Source organism: Ursus americanus, chromosome 24 (assembly GCF_024610735.1).
Source record: "Ursus americanus isolate L20-20 chromosome 24, mUrsAme1.1.p, whole genome shotgun sequence".
NCBI lineage: Eukaryota > Metazoa > Chordata > Mammalia > Carnivora > Ursidae > Ursus > Ursus americanus.
The window spans coordinates 29,456,896-29,468,424 of NC_142150.1; the positions used below are offsets into that span (position 1 = coordinate 29,456,896).

Consider the following 11,529-nt stretch of genomic DNA (forward strand, 5'->3'; position numbering starts at 1 on the left):
TGCCTGGAATTTTAGAAGGCCTGGAATACGGGACATGGGGCTGCACGCCTTGGCCCTTTTCCGTTGGCTGCCTGGGTCTTTTAGGAACCGGTCGACGACCAGGAAGGTTTTTTTCAGTACACAGCTGCAGCTGAGTCCGAGTATTTACATAGCATTTCCTATTTTAACCACATCCCTTAGCTCAGAATGAGGTGTTTCAGATATTCAAAGCACGCGTCTTAACTGCATTCTGATCCTGAAATAAGCTGGAGCCGTGGCAGGCTGCCTGCGTTCCAGGGCAGCACGCCTCCCAACGTTAGCGGTGAGAGAAACGAGCCCCACGTCCTCCCTGCGTGACTTGGGCAGGCTGGCCCATCTGCTCCGGGCCAGGCATGCGGCTCAGCTGATCGAGAAGGTTGAGTTCCTAGAGCGCCCACTAGTGGAGGGTAAAGGCAGGCAGCCTGGAGCAGGGCGGCCACCAGGTGTCCTCCCCAGAGAGGAACCGTCACACATGGAGAGCATGAGTGCTCATTACAAGAAAACATATATATACATGTATGTATACGTATATATACATATACATATATGTATGTATATAAATTCTAGACTGGGATTCAGTCTGTCCTCGGAACTGGCCTCTGTTTCCCCTGCTGTGGCGCCGACCCCTCGGGCAGCGTTCCCGTGCCTTCCGGAAAAGCCCGCGTGTTTGCCGCCGGGGTTTACATGTTTCCTTCCCGTTTGTCTTCCAGCCTCCGAGAGCATGGTCTCCGGCCCCGCCATCATGGAGGACGACGACCAGGAGGTCGATTCCGCAGACGAGTCCGTCTCCAACGACATGCTGACCGCCGCCGACGAGCCCTCCAAGATGTCATCCGCCACGGGGCGCCGCATCCGGCGCTTCAAGCAGGAGTGGCTGAAGAAGTTCTGGTTCCTGCGGTACTCGCCAACCCTCAACGAGATGTGGTGCCACGTGTGCCGCCAGTACACCGTGCAGTCGTCCCGCACGTCGGCCTTCATCATCGGCTCCAAGCAGTTCAAGATCCACACCATCAAGCTGCACAGCCAGAGCAACCTGCACAAGAAGTGTCTGCAGCTGTACAAGCTGCGCATGCACCCCGAGAAGACGGAGGAGATGTGCCGCAACATGACCCTGCTCTTCAACACCGCCTACCACCTGGCCCTTGAGGGCCGGCCCTACCTGGACTTCCGGCCGCTGGCCGAGCTGCTGCGCAAGTGCGAGCTCAAGGTGGTGGACCAGTACATGAACGAGGGCGACTGCCAGATCCTCATTCACCATATCGCCCGCGCGCTGCGGGAGGACCTGGTGGAGCGCCTCCGCCAGTCGCCCTGCCTCAGCATCATCCTGGACGGGCAGAGCGACGACCTGCTGGCCGACACGGTGGCCGTCTACGTCCAGTACACCAGCAGCGATGGGCCGCCAGCCACCGAGTTCCTGTCCCTGCAGGAGCTGGGCTTCTCCAGCACGGAGAGCTACCTGCAGGCGCTCGACCGTGCCTTTGCCGCCTTGGGCATCCGGCTGCAGGACGAGAAGCCCACCGTCGGCCTGGGCATCGATGGGGCCAACGTCACGGCCAGCCTGCGCGCCAGCATGTTCATGACGATCCGCAAGACGCTGCCCTGGCTGCTGTGCCTGCCCTTCATGGTGCACCGGCCCCACCTGGAGATCCTGGACGCCATCAGCGGGAAAGAGCTGCCCTGCCTGGAGGAGCTGGAGAACAACCTGAAGCAGCTGCTGAGCTTCTATCGGTACTCGCCGCGCCTCATGTGCGAGCTGCGCTCCACGGCGTCCACCCTGTGCGAGGAGACGGAGTTCCTGGGGGACATCCGTGCCGTGAGGTGGATCATCGGGGAGCAGAACGTCCTCAATGCCCTCATCAAAGACTACCTGGAGGTGGTGGCCCACCTCAAGGACGTCAGCAGCCAGACGCAGCGGGCCGACGCGTCCGCCATTGCGCTGGCCCTGCTGCAGTTCCTCATGGACTACCAGTCCATCAAGCTCATCTACTTCCTCCTGGACGTGATCGCCGTGCTCTCACGCCTGGCCTACGTCTTCCAGGGCGAGTACCTCCTGGTGTCCCAGGTGGACGACAAGATCGAGGAGGCCATCCAGGAGATCAGCCGGCTGGCCGACTCCCCGGGGGAGTATCTGCAGGAGTTCGAGGAGAACTTTCGAGAGAGCTTCAACGGGATCGCGATGAAGAACCTCAGGGTGGCCGAGGCCAAGTTCCAGTCTGTCAGGGAGAAGATCTGCCAGAAGACCCAGGTGATCCTGGCTCAGAGGTTCGATTCCCGCAGCCGGATCTTCGTGAAGGCCTGCCAGGTGTTCGACCTGGCCGCCTGGCCCCGGAGCAGCGAGGAGCTGCTGAGCTACGGCAAGGAGGACATGGTGCAGATATTCGATCACCTGGAGGCCATCCCCACCTTCTCGCGGGATGTCTGCAGGGAGGGGCTGGACCCGCGGGGCAGCCTGTTGATGGAGTGGCGGGAGCTCAAGGCGGATTACTACACCAAGAATGGCTTCAAAGACCTGCTCGGTCACATCTGCAAGTACAAACAGCGGTTCCCGCTCTTGAACAAGATCATCCAGGTCCTCAAAGTCCTGCCCACGTCCACCGCCTGCTGCGAGAAAGGCCGCAATGCCCTGCAGCGGGTGCGCAAAAACCACCGCTCCCGCCTGACCCTGGAGCAGCTCAGCGACCTGTTGACCATCGCGGTGAACGGCCCGCCGATCGCCAACTTCGATGCCAAGCGAGCCCTGGACAGCTGGTTCGAGGAGAAGTCCGGCAACAGTTACGCGCTGTCCGCCGAGGTCCTCAGCCGGATGTCGGCGCTGGAACAGAAGCCCGTGCTGCAGACCGTGGACCACGGGTCAGAGTTTTACCCGGACATCTAGGGGCCGGCGTCCCCAGAGTTCACTAAGCTGTTGAATATTTTTTTAATCTATACTCATAAGCTTTGATATATTATATAAATATATATTATATTTTATATATATATACATATGTATATGTATATATATATATATATATATATAAACCCACACTGAAAATTTTTAAAAACCAAGGTGACGCCTCCACCCGAAGCCACTGGGAGCTTTCACAAAGGAATGATGTTGGAAACAGACCCTCGTCTACGAGATCTGGCAGCTGCAGCCTCCGTGGCCATCCTTTTCCCTCACGGAAGCTCGTGCTGGGGCCACACGCGTTCCCACCCAAGAGCCAACCAACAGCCTAAGCTAGAATGACGGGTCTCTGTCATCACCTCTAGGTGGTTTGTTGTTTGTTTTTGCTCGGGGGTTGAGGGGTTTGGGTTTGGGTTTATGTTCTTGCCTTTCCTTTTCTCGTTTGGTCTGCGATGCGGTTCTCAGCCCCATCGCGGACACGCCGGTGGAGCTGAACCCCGTCTTTGATTTGGGAGGGGTTGGGTGGCATATCTGGATTGGGGTGTGTGACCCTTTCCCTCTCCCACCTGATTTCAGCCTGGCAGGTTTGTATGCATTTCCTGATGAGCGTTCCTTCACTGTCTTAGAAACAAACGTGTCGGTCAAACTGTGACACCCGCCACTTCCCCACCTCTGTCGCCTCTCCCTTCCCCAGGTTATAGATTCCCTCCTAAAGATCTTACCTGTTATACTGAAGGCAAAATTGCCTTACCACTGAGCTTGAAGCCCTGGGGAAGGGACAAGGTGTGTGGGGGGGGGGGCGGATTTTTTGCATTCCTGTTCTTACGTAGTGTTGGGTAAAATAATATAATTCCAGTCAGATCCGGGACTGTGGGGGAAATGAAGAGCAAAAAAATCCAGACCCTAACAGGGCAGTGATTTTTGGCTAAAAACAAGTAAGATGAAAGGTATGTATTCCATTTACATGAATTATTTATGCTCTGTCTTTATAATCACATAACGTGTTGGGGGTATTTTGTTGTTGTTCCCTTAATAATCAAATGCCTGCTCTGGTTCAGTGGCAGGAGATGTCAATGCAAGTTGTGCCCTGGGTTATGCGTGACTCGAAGGAGGTCTCTCAAGCTTGAGGCCTCCTTTTGTGACAAGGCCGGTTACAAACCCTTCAGCCTGGCAAGGAGGCAGCGGGAAACCAGGCATCGCGTCTATGCCGGTGAATGCTTCCTTTTTTTGAACAGGGTAGAGATGTCCTAAAGAAAAAGGAATAAACTAGAGGTCAGACAGGACTCTCAAGGCATCAGCCTACACACACACACCCACACCCACACACAGGCGCGCGTGTGCACGCACACGCACACACACACACACACACACACACAACCATGATATAAGCTTTAGAAATAGCCACTTGCCTACTCCCTGGGGCAAGTAGTGGTTTAAGCTAGAGGAGTCAGATCAATGCTCTTTTGTTCATTTAACTACCAGTATACCTCGCAAGGGAGTTAAAAAAAAAAAAATGTGCGCGAGCTGTTAAAACCTTCTGTTCATGTTCCCACATCTGATTTATGCATATCGGATATGCAGAGGTCTTGCCTGGTGGGTGCAGGTCCTATGGGGGGGACGGAGGAAGACCTGCGTTGTCCATGGTCAGTTCTACTGGGAGCCACCCCTCTCACTTGGCAGAGGGGGGCAAAGGACAGTGTGATCTGACCACAGGCGAGGCCCCCTGTGTCCCCAACCTGCCTGGCTCAGACATAAAACTGTGGTGGCTTCCTTCCTTCTTGGTTTATCTTGTCTCCGAGGCCTCACGCCACTGTCGAGAACCATAGTGGAAATGTCATCAACACTGAACATGTCACTCCCCCTTCCTCGTCCTGCCGGTCCCCTCACCCCCCACACATCCCTTCCCCCCACCCCTATGGTCTTGGTGCTAAGATAACTTTAGAATCATTGCTGCTAGTCGATAGCTTTTCATTATATAAATATATTATATATATATATATTATATATTATTTTTGAAACTTTTTTGTTCGTTTTCAACAGTGATGTAGCATGTTAAAAAACAAGAAACAAAAAAACTGGTTTTCTCCGACTGTCCCACTGCCAGGCCTCATATGCTGCCTTCTTCAACAGATCGATGCACCCCGCCTGGTGACGCTCACCCCCCAGTCCCCTCCCCAGTCCCACACACTTCCCCACCCTCCTCTGAACAAGGAGAGAGCAGGAACTAGCAAGGAAACGCCCAGAGCACTTTCTGAGGCTTTGGAATTCTCAACCTTGTATTGTGTCCCTACTTTAAGCTAATGAGCACCCCCGAATAACCACCAACCCCCCCTCCCCCGCTCTTCCCATCTGGGTCAGTAATTGTGGTCAAGCGGGAGGCTGTTGCAAAGCACAAGGTTTCACCTTTCCCTCCCTGACATCTTCTCCACCACGCACACGAACTATCACGTCTGTGGGAGCTTTCTTTGAACACCGCACAGACTAAGTAAGATGGGTTGAGGGCACACATGGCTGGCAAGGGGACCTCGGTGGGGGCCAGAAACAGTAGGTTGGGATCCTTTCTTCTAGCCACCAGATGCCTTACGCCTTCTCCTTTCCCCTTCTCCCCCTCTCCACCCACTACATGGGGAGCCATCCCCTGGGTCACTCATTTGAAAACCAGAAAGAGAATCATTGATGTCTGCCTGAGCGCTAGTCAGGGCTGTGACCGTTTCAAGAGGGCCGTGGCCAAGATGAACTCAACTTTCTATCCAGAGGGGCAAAATAAATCCTTTGGGCCTATGCCGGCGTCTACGCCGTGTGTCCCGAGAGAGCTGCCCCTGGGCTAGAAGCGAGAGCTGCTGCGAGCAGCGCGGGCCGGCAGGACTCCATGCGTCGGGCAGGCCGAGCTCTCCTGGGAGTCTCCAAGTTTGGCAGGCGCTCTAAAACCCTGGGTGCTCACAACTTCTGTTGAATCCAGCCAGGCCTGGGCTGTGTCAGGCCCTCTGATGGTCACTTTGCCTTGGGACAGGGAGTAACCGGGGAACAATTCGGGTGACACACCACTGTAATTTGCACAGGGTCTTTTCCAACCTGGATGCTCGCGGGAGGCTCAGGGCTTCCATCCTGTGAATGCTGCCTGTGATTCCTATCCTAGGACTCTCCACTCTTCTGCCTCCTTGGGAAAGACTCTTGGGCTAATGGGACCCACAGGGTCTAGCCTAGGGAACCAAATGCTTACCTAGCCTAACCTCCCTTTGATGGGCGGAAAAAGCCGTGGCCAGGTGGTCACGGCTTCTCGAATGTGGTCACTTCAGATGGGATCGAGCCCTTTAGCTCAGCCGCTGGCTTAGAAGGACATGTTTGTCTCTGGGGTGGAGACTCGTCGCCATTGGGCTGGCTGATGAGTAACTTTCTTTGGCTTGTGCGGGGGGGGGGGGTGGGAAGTGAGTTCAGGTTCCTGGCCGTTTATGTCAAGCAGATACATTGCAGAGCCCAGGAGCCCCAAGCCCTTGTGATAAAGATGGTTTGCGTCTCCTCCGTGGCGGAAAAAGACAGCCATGGCCATACAGAGTCTGTGTACCCTGAGGACAGCCTAGCCCTGTCTGCCGCTCTTGCCACATCAAATGCCCACGTTTTGCCTGCCTGGTTGAAGGTGAGAGTCCAGGCATCCAAAACAACCGCTTTTTCTTTTTTTCACATCCTGTGATTCAGGGCAGATCGTTACTTTCTCATCCTCGCTGGGGAATGAGAGTGGCTGGAGCTGCAGGGTGTCTGCGCGGCTGGCTTGGGTGCTGGGCGCGGAGTCCAGGGCAGTCAGGGTTCGCGCCCCAGCCCCCACTACATGTTTCCATGTTGAGTCGTCTTGCTGAGCCCCCTCTCCTTGACTTGCTTATGTCAACCCTGTCATTTGGAGGAAGGACCTTGTAATTAGTTAAGGTCATGTTTAAATATTTTCCCTTTGTTTGGACGTGATTCCAAGAGGGAGAAAAGAGGGAAAAGCATGTAGGATGCCAAAAATGATCGTGGCGACACAGAAATGGACTACAGGCTTGGCCCAGCCGGGCTATGGGGCTGCTGGTCACCTGGAGCCCTGCGGGGTCCAGGAGGCAGCCTGGGGGTTGAAGTAGAGCTTCTAGATTCCTCCCCATGCCTTCCCCCCCCCAACCCCACCCTTCCAGGAACAGGAACGCTGGATCTGGATCTGGTTTTGGCATGTGGTCTGGGTTGATTTCCAAGTAGAATTCATGCTTTTTCTAGGCCCCACGCCCAGTTTGTGCAGAGGGTCCCAGACACTGGACCTCGTGCCCCTTTGCCCCTTTAAGTGGCTGCCCTAGCCAGGCCAGGCCTCCTTAGGTGGGAGTGGCGCATCTGGAAGGCAGGTGTCCTTGGGGACGGTCCCATTCCAGACACCAGCCTCCTGGGGGAGGTGGTGCTGGGTCGTGGGTTCTGGTCTGGTTTCCTCCTCACATCCTGAGGAGGGCAGATTTTGTCCAGAGACACACAGGGCCCTCTTCTGCTTGGAGGGAGACCCCTCTCTTGCTCTCTGTTCACAGGGTCCTTTAGCTGAGTGGATGGAGCTGTGATAGTTTAAGGAGCCTCTGAGGTGATCCTTGTGCGGTAGCCAGAGGGAGAAAAAGTGCCCTTTGGGGAGGAAAATGGTACGGCCCTCCTCTTCCATCTGGCTTTCCCTCCCCACCCCCCCATCCCCTGAAGTGGCGTTTTCTGGAAATACCTATGCAATCCAGTCTCCCTAGGAGAGCGAGCGCACGGAAGCGGGGGATGTGCAGAGTGTAATACAAATACTGCGACGTATATATTGTATATATGGACATATACAGTACGGATACACACAGAGTAAGATTAAATCACGTCTATATATCTATAAATAATATCCTATATATTTATACATTTCTATGTTTTAAATAGATATAAAAATAGAGTCTATAGAGAGCTGGGAGAGCAACGGGAAAGCCTGTCCCTGTCGCGGCGCCCTGCGGAGGGAGGAGGCAGAGCCTCCGCGGAGGGAGCTGCGGAAGCCAGGCAGGTTTGCTGGGCACGGGGCCTCCTACCCGGAGCGTAGGAGAGGACAGTGACCGGGTCCCCGCTGTCTCCATGCACTTTTGTATCCCTCCTCACCCCCTGCCCTCCGACGCTGCGGTGGTCAGTGCCGCGTGGCACTCGGACGTGGTCTCTGGGCCCTGGTGGAGGGACCACCGCACAATTTCCCCCAGTACCCTCCTCCCCCACCCACAGGAATGAGCAGCACTGGTGGCAATAGGAAAGGTGCCAACTGGACCCAGAGGGGCCCAGGGAGGAGGCCACCCTCCCCACCTTCGGTGCTTCTGCTGCCCCCTAGAGGCCCAGCCTCCCTCACCCGCTTCCACCGCTGTCACCACCACCACCTTCCGCCAGGGCCCTGGAGGGGTGAGGCGAGCAGCGGGAGCGGCGCCAGCCAGTGCTGCCCGCGGTGCAGGGGGCACCAGCGGAGGGTGGGAGAGACCTACCCACACACTCATAACTTCAGTGGCAACTCAAGTTCAGAAGCAGGGCTTTGGCTCCGCCCACTTTGCACAGCTGCTGCGGCTGGCTGTACTCAGGACAACGCTCCCCCCTCCCCCGCGTGGAGGTCCAGCGACACCCCCCCCAGCCCACCGCCACCCTAACAGGCAGGTTTAGTTCATGTACACTGTTCTCATTCTGTGACTCGAGGCAGCGGCTGAGCCGGGTGCCCCAAGCTTATCCGCTTCCACTGGGGAGGATGCCTTCCCCGCCTGGTCCCTGCTCCCACCCCACCTCCAGGGGGTGCCTTGAGGCCTGGGGTGGGGGGAAGGGGGCACTGGTGCGGCTGGCAGCGCGACGGAGGGCTTGTGCGGCCCTGACTGAATCAGGAGCCCGTGTAGCTTCCAGGTTTCTCTCTAAAGTTTCTTGGCCCTGGAGGTAGAAGAGGAGGGGCTGATGGGGCTGCATCCTCTGCGCCCCAGACCGGCCTGGGCCTTTCAGCTCTCCAAAGGCACTTACCTCTGTCCCCGAGCCTCCTCTGACCCCATGTCCTCCTCTTTCCTGCCATGTACCAACGTACCTCAGTGTCCAGCAGACCCCCCCCCCCCACCTAGAGTCTGGGGCCGGTCTGTTCTGCCAATGCCCACCTCTTCTCCCCCCCACATCTGCCTGGGTCTCCTGGAGGCACAGCTGGCTGCCAACCGGCTCTCGGAACACCCTCCAGCGCCTCCAGAGAGACCAGCCCAGCCCGAGCCTTCCCGCCGCAGCAGCGGGTCAGACCCGTGGCCAGGGGTGGGCAGCCCCGGGGAGCAACCCACGATGCACCGTACCTCAGAGAGAGAGCGTACCCTGGGGCCTCAAGGGCACCGGGCCCTCCGTCCGGGGAGGACAGCCCGTTCCAATACTGCTCGCTCACAAGAAGTCAGGGGCCGCACTGCCCGCGGGCGCCCCTCCATCTTCACTTTGGTCCCCTGGGAAGAGCCAGCAGTCTGATCTGCTCTTTTTCCGCCCTCTCTCCTTCTCTCCACCCCCACGCTGCTGAACCGGTTCATTTCAATCACAAAGGAAAAATAAAGTGGGGGTGGGGGGAAATACCTAGGAGTCTATTATCACATACATATTAATATGTTAATACTTTCTTTCGTAAAAAACCTCTTGACGTTATTATTTGGAGACTACGCTTTATAGTACCTGTGTGATGGGACCTAGAACACTGGATACAAATAGAGCTATGTTGGTTTATCACAATATGTACGCAGAAACTTTCCTTTTGTCATATTATCCTTGTAATGTAAGAAGATTGTTAATAAAAGCATTTAAATTTACTCACCAAGGTCAAAGCTCTGCCTCCTTGCCTCCATCCCAGGCCCGGGCCCTGGGCAATTCAGAACGGGTTCCATCACAAGGGCTCCAGGGTCCAGGCGAGGAGCCTGCCTGCTACCACGATGGAAGGAACTAGAAGAGGCCTCGAAGCCCCTTCCTGCCTGTCTCTTTTCCCGCAGTCGAGTCCATTTCCAGCAGGTAACCCATGTGCCTCACCCACCAAAAGGAGGTGTAACTGAAACCATTTAAAATAAATCTAGCTGCCCCCACATGCCTTTACCCCACAGAAGTGCTCGGAGGAAACCCACAGAGCGGTTGCAGACAGACAGACTGTTGCTCTGATTCTCCCTGCGACTTCCTAGCTCAGTTCTCCACGGGCAGACCCGGCCCCTGGGGAGAGTCTTTCCCTGGTAGTTTGCTAACGGCACTGACGTGGCGGCGGGTGATTAGCGATGCTTTGCCCAAATTGTTTTAGAGCGAAGATGGGCATAAATTCAATAAAGACAGATACATCCTTTTATTTCTTCTTCTCAGGATGCTAAGTTGTCCTGCTCTCAGCTTCTGCTCCCCCTAGTCTGGCTTCCTTTCAGGGACCGTCCCTCTCCCCCTTTCTTAACCTCTGTCATCTTAGTGCCTGCCGTCTTCCTCCCAGCCTGTGACCCTCCCAGGCCCCCCCAGTTGGTCGCTCAGAGGCTCCCTGTTGTGAAAGCCACTTCACCGTTCCCATGGAATATTCTGCTTCTCTTCTTTTCCCAGAAGAGGGGGAATAGGGAAGGAAGCAACGAAGGGGCATAGCTGTCCATGTCTGAGCAGCCCAGGTGAGCCAGGGTCAGCCCTCGCTCCACTGCCGGCCATCTAGGTCTGACGTACATTGGCGGCCATGTCTGGAGCCTGTGAATGATTCCATCACTGGGAAGCAAGGAACGGAAAGATCTTCCATCTGCACTTGGCCATGAGGTCGTCCTCCCCAAAGCAGGGCTTGGAGGCTGGGGTAAAGACAGTGAAATCTAGCTCACTCCCGTCCTTCCCCTTCTCCCCAGCTGCTCCCCAGCAACCCTCTCCAAGATGCACAGGACAAGGCAAGTTCAATTCAGAGAGGACTCAGGACACTGGCCAGTCGTCCGAAGACCTGAGGGGCGCTATGTAACAATTTCTACAGTGATCTTTTGAAAACACAGATCTAGTCATGGCATCCTCTCTGCTTACCCTCTCCCGTGGTTTCCCACCGCCCTTGGAGTGCATTCCGAAGTCCCGAGCATGACCATCGCCTTGTGCAATGTAGCCCTCGCCTACGTCCCGGCCTCAGCTTGTATCCTCAGCACGGGGCTCCAGCCAAGCTGCCCTCCTCTGTTCCTCAAGCTCACCACGCTTTTCTCTGTCTCAGGACCCCCCAGTCCCCGCACCCTCTTCCTGGGATGGTTTTCCCCAGGACAGTTGTATGGCCGAGCTCTTCTCGTCTTTTAGGGTCCCTCTCTAAATGGCCACCCTCAAGGCGCTGTCCACTGTTCCCCCCTGGTATTTCCTTTCATACATTTATTTCTGTTTGTGGCCTTGTGTGTGTGTGTGTGTGTGTGTGTGTGTGTGTGTGTGTGTGCAGTTCCTGTCACATAGTGGGCATTTAATCAATGTTTATTGAAAAGGTGAATGAATGACTTTAAGTAGCCCCTGATACAAGTATAATCCTGTTCACTCTATATTGGTCATGGGGGAAGTCCTGGATTCTTCCGCTTCCTCTGTCTCTGCATTGGTTACTTCATTTGACCAGGGTGACCCTGCACCTGACCCCTGGCTACCCCTGGCCTTGACCCAGCCTCTTCTCTATA

The 11,529-nt window shown here is 55.7% G+C and overlaps 1 protein-coding gene across 5 annotated transcripts in view; it reads left to right on the top strand.

Annotated features, from left to right (window-relative positions):
* The window catches only part of PRDM11 (PR/SET domain 11), an 85,773-nt gene extending 76,065 nt beyond the window's left edge, over positions 1-9,708 (top strand). For all 5 annotated transcript variants that reach the window (XM_045808760.2, XM_087854767.1, XM_045808759.2 and 2 more), the window contains one exon: positions 729-9,708. In XM_045808760.2, the coding sequence (XP_045664716.1) occupies positions 729-2,893 (2,165 nt within the window). In that variant the 3' untranslated portion in view covers positions 2,894-9,708. The remainder of the gene's footprint in view (positions 1-728) is intronic.
* The last annotated feature ends 1,821 nt before the right edge of the window (positions 9,709-11,529 follow it).